We start from the raw sequence: 18,524 nt of genomic DNA on the forward strand, positions 1-18,524 counted from the left end.
GAATTGTTCTATATTAGAATATTTACTGCTAATGTATTTCCAGTAAAATACATTGCAGTGGTCCTTTTTACCAACTGCTAGGTACGCTTCTGCTCTTTGATTAAATACAATTTCAGTATCAGAAATCTTGCAACTCTTGCTCCGTGCCTCTAATTAGTGGACTGGCATTTAACTGTGTATATAAAAGGGATCTTTTATTGAGCAACTTCATGGCTGTCACATTTAGATTTTGTATCTTATGTTTGATTCTCCAAAGATTAATACATCGATATGACTTCAAGTTAAATGTAGACTTCCTCTGGGATGTAATATTTTACAAATTGGTGTCTTGTGGGTGTATTATGACTTCATGTAGTGCATTGGAGATGGTTTGGATTTGAATCTTTGGGCTAAATGAGACAATCTTCTTCTTTGGTCACGTATTCCAAGACCTATATAGTAGCTATCAACATCTTGGAAATGGTGGTGGTTTGTAACTGAAATGTTTATATGAAATATAATGAAATAACTCTGCAATGTTATAGTTCTTTCCAAAGTGTACCAATGAAGATTGGTGTAAAACAGCATTGGAACTTTACTATGAGGAATAAAAATTCTGTTTTTAACTATCTTAATATAAATGAAACAACCCGTTTCCTTACCTTGTCAAATCTTTTTTTTTTTTTTGTTTACATTATTTTAGTAGTTTGTTTAACATAGTACAGCACTGTATTTGTTTTGGGTCCCCCCCCACCCTCCCCACCCCCAGCTGCTGCTGAGTACTTCTGGTTTCCAAAGAGATGTCTGGTTGACCAGTCAGTTCAGTTCGTACTCTGGTGTTTGTAACTCGGAGGTTCTGTTGTACGTGTTTTGACTTTAGGAAGACCAGGTGGACTGATTCGGACTTGAAAAGCACTGATTAAATGAGAAGTCAAGTGGCTCATCAGTAATGATGAAGACTCTAACTATTTCTTTTCATTCCACAGTATGTTTTTACGAAGTACAAAAAACCTTTTTTCAGTACCTTTGCAAAAACATCCATGTTTGTTCTATACCTCTTGGGATTTATTGTTTGGAAGCCATGGAGGCAACAATGCACACGTGGGTTTCGTGGAAGGCATGCAGCCTTTGTAAGTATTTTCAGTATAATATCTTAAATATTGTGACTTCTGCAAATATAAACATGACAATTCAAAATTGTTAAGGGGAATTGAAAATTAGTGTGTACTACTATGCTGATACAGTAGTATTAGCAAGGCCAAATATTCTACTGGCAAAAATAATTGTGACATTATAAGCTGCATCTACATTTTTTTTTCTGTCATAGCTGTGTTAGAGGTGTTTTTTGTTTTTGTTTTGTTTTGTTTTGTTTTTCTTCTCTTCCTCATCTTCCTTGATATATTGGCTAAACTTTATAAGGTAGAGCTGGCCTTACAATATCATAAGCTACTCTCCAGAGATTGTGAATCAAATACTGATTTAATTAAAATACCATTACAAACTAAGAAGACAGAAAGGGTAATTGCAGATTGTACAATTGAATCTACACTTGAAATTAATTCTCTAGCATTATGATTTATCACTTTTTTTTATATCCCGTTCAGAATAATTCAGAATAACATGTTAGAAAGCCTACTATCAAATTTTTTTTTATTTTGTTTTGGTTTTTCGAGATCACGTTCAGCAAGCGGGTAGAATGAGTTTTCATTTTCTATCAAGTAAATATTTGTGTACGGTTTTCTGTTAAACATCTTTTTAGATAGAGACTCTGCTCAGATGAAGGTGATGTACTCTGTACTCAAATTCAGTGTTTAAAAACTCTGACCACTCATGAGAGGCCTGGAGCTTGAATCGTAGTGGAGAGGTATAGAAGCAATTCCAGGGGAAATTCCAGAAGTCTGGAAAAGCGCTAATATTATGCAAGTGGAATCCCCTTGGTAACTATGTGCCCAGTAGTCTGATATCTGTCCCAGGAAAAACAGTGCAAAAGCAATACAGGATTCAACGAACAAAGAATTAACAACTAGGAATATAATTAATGCGAGTCCATATAGTTTTGCGGAAAATAGGTGTTGTCAATCCTGATTCGTGGCTGTTTTTTTGTTTTTGTTTTTGATTTTTTTTAAGTGATAAATGTAGTTGATAAAGACAATATCATAGATCAGTGGTGAGCAACCTGCAGCTCACAGGCTGAATGTGTACCACTGGGGGTCTACATGGGTTCTGTGGATCCGCTGCCTTCCTTCTTTCCCATGTGCCTCTTGCACACTGGAGCCCCACACATCTTACTCCTCTCCCTGCTTCCCAGCACTTTTGGAGTGCCTCACGTTGTCTGATTTGTGCTCTGACTCCTCTCTTCGTTCTGCCCCCTAGAGCTTTAAACAGCTGCAAACAGCTGATTTGCAGCATTCCAACTCTAGGAAGCTTGTGGTGCTCCGAGGAAGGGGGAGGAGTAAGAAGTAGGAATTGCCATGCCCTGGTGCCCCAATATGCAAGATGCATATGAAGGAGGGGCCAGATGGGGCAGTAATCACTAATTCCTTCAGCATTTCTGATAACACAATCTCTATATAACTTTATTATGCCAGTACGGAATGGCTTTCATAGTGCTGTTTTCAGAACAAGACCTAGTTTTGCTGTTGCCATTCTTTGTTGGCTTGTAAACTATGAATCAACTTTAAAGTTCCTTTTCAATATTTTGTTACTAAACTCTGGTAGACTACAATGTAAACATTTTTTACTTAGCATTTTATTTTAAAATTTTACAATGACTTGTTAGAATTTTAAGTGTAAAATCTCTAATTAGTTTGCAGATGCTGAAGGTTATTTTGCTGCTTGTACAACAGATAATACTATAAACAGTTCTTTGGTAAGTAGCTTAATTTGTTTGTGTGGTCATGACACCGCTATGTTTGTCCATGATTTTCTTCCTATTTTAAAAATTAAATTTACAGGCATTCAGGAAATAAGATCAGTTATGTTCTTCCTCTAATGAAAATGACTGAAATGCATTTAGTTAAAATGGCAGTCATGTGTCATGTAAGCAGTAGTTCTACTTTCAGTGGGAGAGGCGAGATTGCTGCTGAAATGGAACAAGAATGTTGATTGGGCTATAAAAGAGATATCAGTATGTCATACAAAGGAAACATTCCCAGGTTCAGCTCAGTTTTTGCAAAGCAAAATGTGCAGAGCCAGCAATAAATCCAAACAGATAAGGCAGCGGTCATCAGCCTTTCATAAGTGGCATGCCAAGATTTAACTTACTCATAGATCTGTGTGCCGGGTTGGGGAGGGCAGGAACAGACTGGGTACGGAAACCATATTTTCTGAACCAGCTGCAGTTAGGGAGAATGATTTAATGTAAATTATGAAACAGATTAAGTGTTTTAACTTTCTCATGTTAGCTTAGCAAACTTCATTTTAAATAAAGTAAAATATTATGTCCAATGTAAATGGTTTCAATATTTTCTTTATTTATGGCAGGGACAAGGAACCTTTTTTGGGTCAGGGGTCACTGAGCCACAGAAAAAATCAGTTGGGGACCATACAAGTGAAAAGCAAAACAACTCCTCCAAAACCCCCTAACGCTCACTGATGTGGCCCCCAACTGAGACACACCTCACTCCCCTGGTGCTTCAGCCTCATGGGATGAGGGGAAGGGACAGGGGGAACTGAGGGTCAGGGTTTCCCATAGGCCAGATTTACTTTCCTAGGTTTCTGGAGTTAGTGGATTTGTGTACCCCCTTAGGCCCTGGGGTAGGGACAAACATGAGGGGTTCAATGTGCGAGTCAGGGCTGCCAGTGAGTAGGATAGGGATGAGGTATAGGATCTGGAAGGGGGCTGGGGTACAGAAGCAGGCTGGGAGTAGGGTGTCTGGCCAGGGGGAGGGAGCAGGAGCAAGGGGAGGGTGCAGTGTGTGGCTAGGAAGGAGGGTGCAGGCCCAGTTGCCATGGCCACACCACCAGCCCCTACTACCCGCAGCCATGCAGTCTGGGGCTGACCCACTACCACAGCCCACATGGTTTGGGGTGTCCCCGGATGCCCTGCTGCCAGCACGGTCTGGGGCCAGTCCCAGACACCCAGCTGCCACTGCCCACACAGTTGTGGCTAGCCCTGATGCTACGCAGTCCTAGACTGGCCCCGGACCATGTGGCTGTAGTAGCAGCGCTTCTGGGGCTGGCCCTGACTGCATGGCCACGACGCCTCTGGTTCCGGCCGAGGTGCTGCTGAGGAGCCTCAGCCCCAGCGCTGCGTCCTCCCACTGCAGCCTTACCACTCTCCAACTTTGCAGGGGAGGAGGGATGGGGCTGAGCTCCCTCCTGCATGCTGCTGAAAATTGGCTCACATACTATAAGTGGCTCGCATGCTGTAGGTTGCTGACCTCTGAGCTAAGGCCTTTCAATAGTGATTCAGGTAGAAGAGAACACATTAACATACCACGAGCCCATCTTACAGCTTGAAAGAAAATGGAGTATCTATCATCTTTTCTTCTCTGAAATACATTTCCAGCCTGGTTTACTATATAGGTGATACTGTTAGTCTTCACGTTTAAATGTTGTTGGGCCCTATATACTGGTTGATATATTTGAATTGGGTGGGGAGATGGTGATGCTGCTTAAGTATTCTGATGCTCATGGAATTTGTTTTTCCATTAGTATTTTGTTTCCAGATATTGTGAGATTTAGTTGGGATTGGTCCTGCCTAAAGCAGGGGGCTGGACTTGATGACCTTCTGAGGTCTCTTCCAGTTCTATGATTCTAACAGTTTAAATGTTTTGTTTAATTACTTGTCCTGCTGCATTTCAGAGTGAACCTTTGTATGTTCCTGTAAAGTTTCATGACTTACCCAGTGAAAAGAATGGCAATGCTAACGGTGATACTGAAAAAAGTGAGTAAAGAGTTCCAAATTTTAAATTGCTCATTGGTACAGGGACTATTTTTGTGACTCTATTGCCCCTCTCATGGTTACAGAGCTAGTTCCACCCCTATTCTGTTCTTGGTCTCTGTGAGCGAATCCCCCTCAGATGTCAGGTCCTCAGGATGAAATCCTGATCCCAGGGTGAAGTCATTGCCTTCAGAGGGGCCAGGGTTTTGTCACACAACTAGAAATAGAAGATGAAATCATTCAGTCTCATTGAGCTAACCTCTCTTTTGTTATGGAGTCTTTTTATAAGTTTAAAATGTTACAGGCAATTTTGTGAGACTAGAAAAACTAACTTGAATTTTCACAGGCATGCAGATTGATGGGACCTTTAATATATTTGATGTTTATTTCTTTAAAACAAAATTATTGAAATATTATGTATTTTTAAAAATACAGTGAGCATACGAAGTACAGGGAAAAATAAAGTACCCAGCTGCATTGTGACGTTACTCTGAATAGACCATAATAATTAATTAAAGCAAATATGAGGTCCTTTTCCAGTAGTACCCAATTAAGTAGTAAAAATGCTGTTTTGTTTAAAAACTAACTAAAGCAAATATTTTGTTGAAGTTTCATATCATGATTTGTGAACTGCTGTAATCAATGGGATCAAACATTTTTTTCTGTGTTCTTGAGTGAAAAGTTGAATGATCATGTGCCACTTTGTTTTTTCCTTAAGCTCCCAAAAAGCCTCGTGTAAGGTTCAGTAATATTATGGAGATTCGACAACTCCCATCGAACCATGCATTGGAAGCAAAGTTGTCTCGCATGTCATATCCAACTGTTAAGGAGCAGGAGTCAATATTAAAAACTGTAGGGAAACTCACTGCAACTCAAGTAGCAAAAATCAGCTTTTTCTTTTGCTTTGTGGTATGTGCTTTGTTCTTTAAGAAAATTATTAAATATAGCTGCAAATATAGAACTGTTTTTTTATATAGGAATGAAAATGAACTTGTATTTAATGTGGGAGTGTGATCTATATTTTATCAGTATTTTTTTCTCATATATTCTAAATACGGTATAACTTTTGATCTGTAATTCCCTAAAATGCAACTCTGAGCAGTACAAGTGGGTTCTACTGCTGGCATAACCATTGCAAATTATGTCATACTCTCCACTGTTTGGAATGGGTGTGGTAAGTCACTCTCTAGTTTTGCACTGGCAGAAATCCAGGGTTACTTACACACCAGCTGCTATTCCTTCCTTGTACAGTGAAGTGGGGTCTTTGTGGATGTAGAACTGCCTTTTGGGGAATAGAGAAGGGAAAAGGGCCTGCAAATACATCTGTTGCCCTGTTCTCTTTCTGTGTAACTTGAAAGTTGCCACCACATTGTCTCATCCTGTGGCATTGTACACAGCCTGGCAGAGGATGTCCTCAACTCTACCCTGTGAGAAGGTAGGGCTGCAAGATGTTCTCCTCCTTATCAGCAGACTGGTCATCTTGGCATACTTCTGCAGCAGTTTTCAGTCTCACAGAAAAACAGAGGTGAGAGTGGTGTGTTTCTTAGGAGACAGCATTGACGAGGAAGATAACAAAGCAGTGATGACCTTTCTAGCAGTGGCTCCACTACTGCTAGAGAAGTTTTATTTAAAACATGGTAAAGAACAAGTCACATGCAGCTCTGCAACCAACAGAAGATGCTTCATAGTTATAGTAGCTCTGGAGGTGCCTTGAACTGCTGTCCTGGCCAGAGGAAGGTGATTGGACAGCTGGAGTGTCCTGAGATGATGGATGTATTGATAGGCTGTCCATAGGATGTAAAGGAAAATTAGTTGCAGGTTTTATGTATCCAAAGGAGATTATGAAGTAATTACACTTTTAAGATTAATTTTCTATTTATGCCTATGTATCTAAACTCTCCAGAATAAGATTAATCTCTTTTATTTACAAATAAGTGTAACCTGTTCTAGGAGGCACCTCGGTTGTACCAATTTCTGTATTTTTCTTCGTGGTCATCATTCAGAAAGTAAAATCTTTTTTGAAATTTTTGGAGAATGGGTAGCTTGATGAAAAACATCTTTGAGGTAACATTATTACCGAGTTCTTGCCAAAGATATGCTCTAATATTTAGTGTGTTATAAATGTTAATCCTCACAAAATACCGCTGAGGAAATTGATCGATGTATCATCCACTTTTTGGAGATGCCTTTTTTATATCCTCAAAATGTTATCAGACTCCAGTGTTTAAATGGGACAATAGTTAATTTAACCCCCATGAGAGTGACCATACTAGGTCAGACCAAAGGTCCATCTAGCCCAGTAGCCTGTCTTTCATAATTTCAAAATGATGACTTGAGACTAAGTTGTTAGCTTTTTAGTTGTTGCTGATTTGCCGTTGCCATTTTCACCGATTATCTTCAGTGTGTATTTTTCGAAAGTGTGCAGTAATTATTGTAGACCCAGCTGAAACTGTTTCCTGTTTTCATCTCTGCTGTTTAATTCCTCAATCTCTTCTTAGGAATCATTGGAAGTTGATTTAGTCATTTATAAGGCAAAAGAAATTGTGTGCAAGCCTTGTTCTGATTGATCTTTGAGTATTTTAGTTCAAGTGGTATCACTGGTAAATACAGAAAATCTAAAAATTGCAGGAATTAATTAGGGATGTTAAAGAGCATTTGCTTATCAGCTAGTCTGTTGACTAGTCGATTTCCCCCCCCCCCCCCCTTGCTGCCTCTATTGGATAGAGGCAGCAGAAGGGTGGGAGAAATACTTCAAAGTGGCAGCGCTGCACAGCTGAGCCGGAGATAGCTGTGCAGCACTGCTGCTTTGAAACCCCAAGGTGGAGTTTCAAAGGGACAGCTGCTGCACAGCTGATCTGTGGCTCACCTGTGCGGCACTGCCCCTTTAAAAGGCAAAAGCTCTGGGTAGCCCTGGGTCAGCTGGGGAGTCCCCAGCTGACTCTGGGTTCTGGTTCCTCTGGGGAGTCCCCTACTCACCTCAGGCTCCATGGCTTTGAAATGCACAAGAGCCCCCACTGGGCACTCTTGTACGTTTCAAAGCAGGCACCTGCGTGCAGCCCGGAGTCAGTGGGACTTCCTGCTGGCCCCAGGCTGTGCATGGAGTTCCACATTCCTTCTTTGAAATGCACAAGAGCCCAGTAGGGGCTCTTGTACATTTCAAAGGAGGAATGCGGAAGTGCGTATTGACTAGGCATTTTAACATCCCTAGAATTAATATGCAGGCAAAATGCTGTTTTAATACCTTTTGTGATTATCCATTTATTCATTGTACTATTTCCTTGTTCTGCAGTGGTTTTTGGCAAACTTCTCTTATCAAGAAGCACTTTCAGATGCACAAGTTGCCATAGTTAATATCCTATCTTCAACCTCTGGTAAGATATGCAATATGCCTTGTTAGAGCAACTGAAATAGCTTTAATTTATAAACAGCTCTCCTTGTTATGCAAATTTCATTAAATATCTCTTATCTTGAAGAAGCTGTAAGGTTTAAAAAAAACAAATATAAAAGTTTAGAAGTGTTCCCTGTATTGTTCCAAATTAATTTACTGTCTTTGTCTTCCCACTTTGCAAGTTGCTTTTGTTTGTCTTTATATTGTCCTGCACTACTTTATTTTTATAGTTAGGGAACTTTTGGGGCTATAGCAATTTAAAAAAAGATGTTTTAAATGGCTGCAACTTACTGTAAAAAAAAAAAAAATCTGGTTCTTCACATGCTGAAGAAATTTTTGTTTTAAAAGTGAGATTCTTTTCTAGGACACTCAGCCACACCTGAGATTGCTGTACTGAATGTCCCTCACTGTGAGAGGGGTATTTTAAAGCTTCAGATTTATGACTTTTTTTTTCTTCAGCAGCTCTTGTGAAATATACATTTGAAATAATGCACCGAGCAGAACCTCTTCCTTTCTGAAATCAGCAACATTTTGTTTTTAAGCTGATTGCTGTTGCACAGTTCCTGTACGCTTTTATGTTTTAACTGATGTGAGAAGAATAAAAACATAATTTTTAAAAACTGGGGCGGGGGAAAAAGCAGTATACTCCCATTGATCAGAGATAATGGATATTGTGAATATGATCACAACCAACTGGCACAGCTGCTATGCTGCAAAGAGCTGGTGATAACATTATAGGCTCTGGCTATAATAACCAGCAAAGAAGGGGGCAGGGAGGTGAAAGAAATTCAGTTGAGACTATGCAGAATAACCTGATGTGCGTAATTTGGAGGCATTAAGGACCTAAATAATAGTTTTAGTTTTGTGCATTTTACACTTGCATATCTCTCTCAAGAGAAAAAATCAGTTTTCAAGCACCCTTTCAAGTTTGCAACATAAAATCTAAGGTTTTTTTACAGTGGAAAATTTGCATGTGATGTCAAAATTAGAACTAATCAATTCCACTCTTTGGAGAGATGGGGAAAAAGTACCAAGCAGCAGTGTTTTTAGGACATGGTTACTCCGTCCATTGAAGTGTCTTAATTTAAATCCCTATGAGCTCTTTTTTGCATTTCTCATAGTTTTATTGGCCCCAAACCTGCAGTCTCTGTCCCTACTACGATCAACTAAATGAAACTTTTTGCCCGACAGTTTTGCTCTAATGTATAATTAGACTTAGTCTTTCAAAGCTGATACTTACCTTATTTGCAACCCAAAAGTAGTAGGCTGGTTTGGTCACTACTATTTCAAAAGAGTAATTCTGATAAACACTGCTTTTGGCATTGGCTGATTTGTTTTCTAAAACTTCATTGGTTCATTTCTTTTGCATGTTTAAATTGCAGTCTTCATTTTTCTTATGTGTTTTTACATGTCTCTGACATAAATTTTGCTTTTTGAATATAGACATTTTAATAATACAAGAAATGTAGGGACAAGTGGATACACTAATTCTATCACAGAGGTTCAAATTAAAATAGGGATGTGATAGTGTAAACATGCAACTGGTTTATGGTTACATGCACCCCCTCGCAGTACACACATGCTGCTGCCTCTGTCTATATCAGAGGCAGCAGTGCGGGGGGAGGAAAGAGGGCAGGTGGGAGCTCGTGTTCACAGGGAGCCGGCTTTTAGGCAGTTTACCTGCGAGGGCTGGCTCCCGGGGATCTGCTGGCCCCCTTCCATCCCGTGCTGCTGCCTCTAATACATTCCTAATTAAAAGTATTAAAACTAATCTGCAGTGATCAGCAAACATTTAAAACTGAGGTAGCGATAGTACAGTTTATTGAACAGGTAAATAACAAAGCTTGAAAAGATATGATGCAACTTTTTTATTTTCTTGTACAGGACTTTTTACCTTAATCTTAGCCGCAGTGTTTCCAAGTAACAGTGGAGATCGGTTTACTCTTTCCAAACTGTTAGCTGTTGTTTTAAGGTAGGAATGTGAACTCATAATCTCCAATACCCGTTCTCCAACCCTACCCTAAACAAGCCAGGGGGGTTTTTGAACTGTTTGAGAGAGCTGAATTTATTGGTGAAGAATGTTAGTATTTCAAGAATAGTAGATCTTAGCAGGTTTTTAGGAAAATAAACCTTAGAGTGCCTGTTTTTAAAATTTCACTTTTTTGACAACTGCTGTTACCAGGGGTCTTCCTCTAAATATAAATATTTGTTTAATTGAATTCTGTATATGCTAGTTGCTGAAGATTTACTGTTCAGCGTAACCAAAAGTTAGAATTAAAACACTGCTACAACTTGGTGGTAGTAGTATTAGGGATATAAAATCTAGTTTAATTAGTTAACTGGTTAAACATCAAATTTAACCGGTTAGCTGATTTAAATGGGAAGGGCGGAGGGGCTGGCACTGTGGGTAGGGACCGCTCCAGTCTGGATCCTCCAGCCCCACCCAGAATTGGGAGGCCCCTGAGGGCTGCTCCCAGGTAACAATTAACCATTACCCAGCAAGCATCACTCGTTAAGGGTGATGCTCACTGGGTAACTGGTTGCCCATACATGTCCCTAGGTAGTATTAGTCTGCTTTGAAATTGTTTGTTTTTTCATATGTTTTCATTTGAACTGTGGGGTCAGATGGCTTTGGTGTGTGGGCATTAAGGAGCTAATTTGAAGTTCAGCTAATTTTGACTTTTTAAACATTTGTGTCTGACAGTTATGTGCATGACTTCTAAATATTTAGATGGGATAGAAAAAATGATGCTGTGACATGTAATCATCTGGTTAGTTCACAATTTTGTTCAGTTATCATTCCAGACTCACAACTTATCATCTGCTCTGGGCTTTTCTGCTTCTTTACTGTCATTGGAGTGGTGATGTTTCAGATTCTTTTCTTTTATTAATCAGTTGAAGTGAATGTACTGCTCAACTGTAATTGGGCAGGGCGTCTTTAAACAATTCTGTTTTAGTAGTCATTTAATCTAATTTAAGTTGTAAGCATAGATTATAAAATTATTATTAGATAATAAATACCAACACATTTTTTACTGCTAGTTAATTTTTAGATTTTTTTTTAATGCAGATGGAACACATTAGAAGTGTAATGACAATCTCTCATGTCAGCTTTGTTCTCAGAAAGGCTTCGTCCATAGTTCAGTGAAGTCAATGCAAAGAGGCATATGGATTTAAATGAGCTCTGGAATAGGCTTTAAAGCACAGGTTCACCAAAAGCTGGATTCAGTCTAATTACAAATATCTAAAAACTGGTGTCTGTTTTTGTTGCTGTGCATGTGAGTTTAAAAAAAAAAAAAAGATGTGGCTTGCCTAACAGTTGATGGTTTTTCCTAGCATTGGCGGTGTAGTACTTGTTTATCTCTCTGGGTCTGCTGAGAAATCTGCTGAGAAATCTGCTGGAAGAGGTGCAATGGGTATATTAATTTTTATATTGCAAATTGAAGTACCAAGATAAACGTAATTTTTAAAAAAAATGCTCACAACTTCCACATGGGAGAAAGACAAGCTGTATAAATCTGCCAGGAAAAGTTATTTACTTGTTCCCATAATATAAGAACTAGGGGCCACCAAATGAAACTAATGGGCAACAGGTTTAAAACAAATAAAAGGAAATTCTTCTTCAAACAGCACATAGTCAATCTGTGGAACTCCTTGCCTGAGGAGGTTGTGAATGCTAGGACTATAACAGGGTTTAAAAGAGAGCTAGATAAATTCATGGAGGTTAAGTCCATTAATGGCTATTAGCCAGTATGGGTAAGGAATGGTGTCCCTAGCCTCTGTTTGTCAGAGGGTAGAGATGGATGACAGGAGAGAGATTGCTTGATCATTACCTGTTCAGGTCACTCCCTCTGGGATACTTGGCATTGGCAGACAGGGTTCTGGGCTGGCTGCACCTTTGGTCTGACCCAGTATGGCCATTCTTACATTCATGTCTTAGACTCTGGGAGTTGGTTTTAACTTGTTGCTGAAAGTGGCATGTTTTGGGGAACGTTTTCTATTAAACTCCCTTTCACTGTATGCATGTAGAGAATCACATCTTCAAAAGTTTCATTCATAGAATACGGTAATGGATCTACAAAAAACTGTTACAGTTAGTCTGATTCCTAACACTATGCAAAACCAATTTGTCTTAAAATAATATTTTTATTTTTATAGGTTCTCTGTGGTCTCTAGCAGGAGCAATGCTGTATGCTGTCTACATAGTTATGATAAAAAGAAAAGTAGACAGAGAAGATAAGCTTGATATACCAATGTTCTTCGGTAAGAATAGCAATATTATAATATAGATGTGACAACGCTGAAAGGAAAACTTTTATTTAAAGAATGATTAAATTCATTGTTCTTCAGGCCCCAATCCTGTAAACACTTAAATGTATATGTAAAGTTAAGCATATATGTGTTTGCAGGTTTAGAGCCTTAATCTTTTACTGAAGTATTCTCAGTACTATTCCATTCTAAGGGTCTGATCCAGAACAGTGTTGAGTAGCAGTTTTCATAGTAATAAGTAGGAGACTCCATTGCATAACACATCTTATCGTAAGGCGGTCAGTGAAAAGTAAGTGAGCCTCAGTTACTAGTTCCTGTGATGTGTATTTTTTTTGAATGAAAACTGAATTGCTCTGTTGAAATTTTCATAGTAGTACAGGTTTTGTAGGGAGCAGTTCAGTATGGTCTCTCCACTTTTCAGTGCCATAATTTCCAAAGTCTAAACTGTAAACCAGAAATAACGTATGGCACTGCAGAACCTTACTAAACTGCAAAAATGTAGTGTTCTGTCCTTACCTCTGAGAAGACTTAATAGCATAATGCTATTCTGAGTTTTCATATTAGTAATATTTCACATGTATTGGCATATCTTGAAATATTAATACAAACTAAATGACAGTGATGAAATAAATGACCATAATAGATTTGTGTTCAGTTCCTTGCTAACTCTCACAAATCAGTAATTTGCAGCAAGTCTCCCAGTCTGTGTCAGTTAATAAGGCTCTGACAAACTCGGTGCAAAATTTATAAATAGTGCTCTCCAAAAATATCTACAAAATGTGGTAGCATGGATGAATTGCCAAGGAGACTGTTACAAGCATGTACAAAATTAGAATAGTGAAAGCACAAAAAGAGTTACACCTAGTAAGGGATGTGAGGCAGTAAGAGGCTGTTCTTTGAATACATTAGAAGCAAAAGAAAGAGAAGTGTAGGTGCACTACTTGGAGGGGAAGGAGAGCTAACTGATGTCATCAGCAAGGCTGAAGTATTTAATGCCCAGGGCTCAACAAATAATACTATCTACTCATCCGTGGCGAGTAGATTGCAACCTGGAAGATCGGGTTTGAGCGATCTGCGCATGCGCAGATCGCTGGACAGCGCGGCTGGCGAGCAGGGCTCGCCGCGGTTCGGCGAGCCCTGTTAATGCCTATTTTACTCAGTCTTCATTAGAATGGTTAATGGAGACCAGTACTCAGAGGGGAAGGATTGCAAGCCAAAATGGAGAAGAGCAGATTAAAGAACATTTAGATAATTTGGTAGGGCCTGATGAAATTCATGCTAAGGTACTTAAGGAAATAAGGGAAGCAATCTCAGAATTGTTAGTAATTATCTTTGAAAACTTGTGAAGAACAAATGAGGCTTCCAAGGGAGGTTGTTGAATCTCATTCAGAAGCTTTTAAAAACAAGTTGGACAAACACCTGTCTGGGATGGTCTGGGTTTCTTTGTCCTGCTGCAGTGTAGGGGCTGAATCTGGTGACCTCTGGAGGTACCTTCCTGCCCTACATATCTATGATTGTTATTTCATTTGAAAAATAGAACTGCTCTCCCAGTAAATGAAAGATTTTCAGACCTTCATGAGGTAGGCTGTGGCTTGATAGTGTCTTTTATATCATCACCTTTTTCATTGGAAATAGTATTAGCATTCCTTCAGTTATTCCTGCAATTACTTTTATTAAAAAACTAAAGTATTGAATATATTTTAGCTGTTTTGCTAAAGTAATTTTAACAGTTGGGAACATGTAAAGCCAGCACCATATGGTCAACTAGTTTTCCAGATCCACGAGCAAGTTGTCCATTAACTCATGTACCAAGCTCTGAAAACCACAATAGTAGCCCTTAACCTGGAATTAAATTCCTGATCTCTCTTTCCAAAGTTTGATCTTTTTGTTCTTATTTCACACATAGGCATGGACAACGTATTTTCTCAGACCCCTGTTTCAAGTGGACATTTGAATTCAGGCAGGAGCTCTTACCTGACCAGCACCACTTTTTAAAAGTTCATGATGGGGTTTTTTTTTTTTTTTTAACTGTTTTATGCCCTGTTACTAGACCAGCTGTTGTACTGTAACCCCAGGTTGGAATAAAAAAACCTTCAGGAGTCTATCCTAATAGTTTTGGGACCCTCTCCTATTTAGCACTTCAGAAAGAGATGGTGGTTGTGACACCCTGGATTCCTTGTGCTTTAGATCATCCCTGTTGCAAGTGTAAATTCTTTCTTATTGAATTGGAAGAGGGAATTACTTGTGGAAAGTCCAATATCTATTCTGAATGTAGTGAACTACTAACAGTGTCTCACATTGCAATAGGAATAACTCATTAAGGTAGTTTTTCTGCAGCTCTTGCCAATATTTGACCTGTAAGGGGAGAAGGAGAGAAAAATAATTAGGATGAAACTAAAAGGAAACTAACATTAATTTGATATTTATGTGCAGGTTTTGTAGGTCTTTTTAATCTGTTGCTGCTATGGCCAGGTTTCTTCCTACTTCATTATACTGGATTCGAGGCCTTTGAGATTCCCAGTAAACTGGTGTTAATGTGCATTGTCATTAATGGCCTTATTGGAACAGTTCTGTCAGAATTCCTCTGGCTGTGGTACGTACTGTTTACTTCATATAAGCTGTTGTTCTCTGATACATTACTTAAGGACTGTGAACTACTGAAGTGTCAGAATAATTAGGCTGTGTTTTTGTTTTCCAGTGATCTATAAAGGAATTGAATTATAGGAAGTCATCTGATACATCATAAAGTACTGTTTAAGAGCAATTAGCTTGGTAATTGTAAAGAGAAAATGGTTTGACATTATAGAAACTAGTGTACATATTATTTAGGACTAAAAAGAATAAACCCATTAGTTTTAGAATTGGCACATACTACAAAAATTGTATGAGGAAAGATGAAGAAATTTGAAGATCCTGCTTGTGCTGAAATTGTAGTGTTCTTGTGCTGATTTCTGCTGGAACAATACACTTAAAAATGAGCATTTATCTTCTTGGGTTATCTGAGTTTACATTATAAATACTATTTAATCACCAAGCTTGTGCAATACACTGGCAATTCAGTAATTCTGTCCAGAAATTAAGCACTTTCATAGTTTAAATCTTATCTAAATTAGATCTTTAAAAAAATGGTGGTACTGGTACCTTAACTTGCATTAATCACTAGGGGATGAACTGAGAATGAGCAAGTCAGAAAACAAAATCTAGGATAATGTGGATGAGTCATTAACAGCAGGGATTGAACCCGAGGCTTCTGAGTTTAAGATCATAGACCTCCATATGGTCTGTGGGCTGCCAACCGGGGTCTGTCAGGATAAGCCACCGGTGGACTGCGAGAGAGTTCATTGATGTTGAGTATCTGCAGGCATTGCTTCCTGTAACTCCCCAGTTCACCATTCCTGCTTCCTGCAGCTCCTGTTGGCCAAGGATAGTGAACCGTGGCCATTAGAAGCTGCGGGGGGCCATGCCTGTGGAAACTCAGCATAAAGGAACTTGTCTTGCATTCTGTCTGTAGATTAGACCTGATAGGCCATGTGCAGACAGAGGGTCACAGGTTGCCCACCACTGTTCTACAGCATGAACAAAAGAAGTAGGATCAAGGGCTTCTGAATAGAGTGGCCTAGTGACTGGAGTGTGACTAAACACACCTGTGAAAGTTATATGTGTCTCAGAGAGCAGAGGCTCTCAGTATTTTGATGAGTTGTTAATTATTTGACAGGATATTTTCTTAATAAAGTCCATCTTGTAAATAATATATCTGTCTAAATGGCGGTATTACATGATGGCTGAAAAAAGATGCAAGATCAATACCCTGAAAAACAAAAATTGCCAAAGTGTAGTCGAGTAAGATGTTCTTGTGTTGTAACACTTGTTTGAGCTGAAACCATTTAAATGTTGAGACCCCAGCTCCTGTATTAAGCTAGTGATTGGTTGCAGTGCAGTGAATAAGAAATCTCATCTTGTCCTCAGACTCTCCCTAAAATATTTCGATACTCAAAGTATCTTAGAATTGTTTCAATTCACATCAAATATACTTTTATTCCTGCAAATAAAACTAACAAACTGCAGTTGTTTTTCATTTGTTTAAATTACACTTACAGATATAAAATTCTTTGTGTACATTAAGGATGTTAAATATTAGCTAATTTACTAGTCGAGAAGTCGATGGAATTTCCGACCAGTTAGAGACAGAGTCAAAATAGCTGTGGATAGAGTGCGAAGAGCCACGTATTCTATATTTATTTTTATATATCTAGATAGATAGATAGATATAGTACACAAAATGTAGTGATAAAAACAACATTACAGGACATTTTGAACAAAAACCAATAAAAGTCTCTAGTCACTTAAAAAATTCACAGCCAGTCCACAGATCTTCAGAGAACTTGACAAGGAACAAACATCAAATTAAAAAATACACCCTTTAAAAATACAGTAATGTTTTCACACTTAAAAAAAAAAAAGCATCTTCACCATGTATTTTAAATTTAACACAACTGCCCTATTATGTCCTGTGAGTTTAAATTAAACTGAACTGAGAAGTAAATTAGCACAGTTCTTCCTTTGAAATGTACAAGAGTCCCCAGCTGAGCCCAGGCTCCACTCAACGCTGCCACTTTGAAATGCCGTCTCAGCGTTTCAAAGGGGCAGCGCCGCGCAGCTGATCCCAGGATCCTCTTCTCCGCCCCCATTTGCTGCCTCTGATAGATAGCAAGAGGAGGGGAATCAACTAATTGACTGACTATCCCATAAGCATTTTGAAGAAGAGCTGAGTGGCACATTTTGAGTCTTAATTATTACTTCATATTTATAGTTTTGAATTAAACTTCCTACTACTTAATTAGTGTGTGGTTGAATTACTTCTGTATTTGGAATAGCTTAAAGATGGTTTATGAAAATTACCTTTAAATGGGCTCTTGGGGAGCAGGAAATTTGGATTTCTGTATTTAATTCTGGATTAGAAAATGTTTTTGCTGCTGTGTAAAGAAGGCCTAAAGTTTGTTTGATTCCCCTCTCTCCTAGTTACTCCAGTAAGAGTATTTGTCTTCTTTTTGAACTTTGGACATTATATTTATAATCTGTTGGTTTTTGTTCTGATGGGAGTCTCTCTGAAGAGGACCCAATGGCTTGACATGGGGGGAGGGAGGGGAAGATGTCTTTCATTTCTTAATTGAAGAAGTTAAATGCATTAAATCTTTCCCCAAAAATCTTTTCCAACTTATGTTCAAAGTGTTTGAATTTAATAGGCGTTGACAAAAATATAATACATTTTATGAATAAAAATCACATTCAGTAGTTATCCATATAATTACACAGAGAAGATTAACTGAATTTTTAAAAATAAAATAAAAGATTTTTCTTAAACTTAAGGTCTTGTTTAAAGTTGGTATGACCACTTGTCAGATAACAGGAGGAAGAGGTGGCTGTTTTCTCTGGGAAAACTTCATTTTGCCCAAAAAATTGAAACCTGAAAATCTTCAGTTGAAACCAGAATATTTTCATTTGGCAACATGTCAATGGTACATCATGAGAAAGAGAGTCTGTCTAGTAATCTGGCCCATAGATGAAAATGTAGTAGTAAAGCATCTGGATTACGTCTCTCTTGAGGCAATATGGTAGATTTTCAATCAGAAACTTTATTGGGGTGGGAATTGTTTTCCTGTTGCGGGGGAGAGGAAGGTTTGGAGGGGACTGTGGATGGGTTCTTCTTGGTTTGTTTTTAATACGTCAGTCTGGAAAGTTGAGGTTTTTTGTTCTTATTTTGGGGGTGTTTTTTAACAAAACATATTGTTTAGTAGGTCAGTTTTCAGTTGAAGTGGCTTTAATGGAAAATTTTGACTAGTAACTAGGAAGTTAAATTAAATTAAAATTGAAAAAATATATCTGGTGCCCTCTTTCTGACTTGATGATGGACATAAGGAAACAACAAAGGGCACAAGTTCTCTTCCTTCTTCCTCTTCTGGATTACTTGTAAAACTTTCTAATTACTGATTTGGATAGTCCACA

General features: G+C 38.5%; 1 protein-coding gene across 11 annotated transcripts in view; it reads left to right on the forward strand.

Annotated features, from left to right (window-relative positions):
* The window catches only part of SLC35F5 (solute carrier family 35 member F5), a 52,541-nt gene that overhangs the window by 18,205 nt on the left and 15,812 nt on the right, over nucleotides 1-18,524 (forward strand). For 10 of the 11 annotated variants that reach the window (XM_075933262.2, XM_075933259.2, XM_075933260.2 and 7 more), the window contains 9 exons: nucleotides 966-1,109; nucleotides 2,786-2,848; nucleotides 4,786-4,867; nucleotides 5,583-5,773; nucleotides 8,154-8,235; nucleotides 10,137-10,224; nucleotides 11,589-11,668; nucleotides 12,411-12,515; nucleotides 14,955-15,114. In XM_075933262.2, coding sequence (XP_075789377.1) covers nucleotides 966-1,109; nucleotides 2,786-2,848; nucleotides 4,786-4,867; nucleotides 5,583-5,773; nucleotides 8,154-8,235; nucleotides 10,137-10,224; nucleotides 11,589-11,668; nucleotides 12,411-12,515; nucleotides 14,955-15,114 — 995 coding nt within the window. The remainder of the gene's footprint in view (nucleotides 1-965; nucleotides 1,110-2,785; nucleotides 2,849-4,785; nucleotides 4,868-5,582; nucleotides 5,774-8,153; nucleotides 8,236-10,136; nucleotides 10,225-11,588; nucleotides 11,669-12,410; nucleotides 12,516-14,954; nucleotides 15,115-18,524) is intronic. The other variant, XM_075933267.2, reaches the window with a different exon arrangement.

Source organism: Pelodiscus sinensis, chromosome 7 (genome assembly GCF_052426305.1).
Source record: "Pelodiscus sinensis isolate ZL-2025 chromosome 7, ASM5242630v1, whole genome shotgun sequence".
Taxonomy (NCBI): Eukaryota; Metazoa; Chordata; order Testudines; family Trionychidae; genus Pelodiscus; species Pelodiscus sinensis.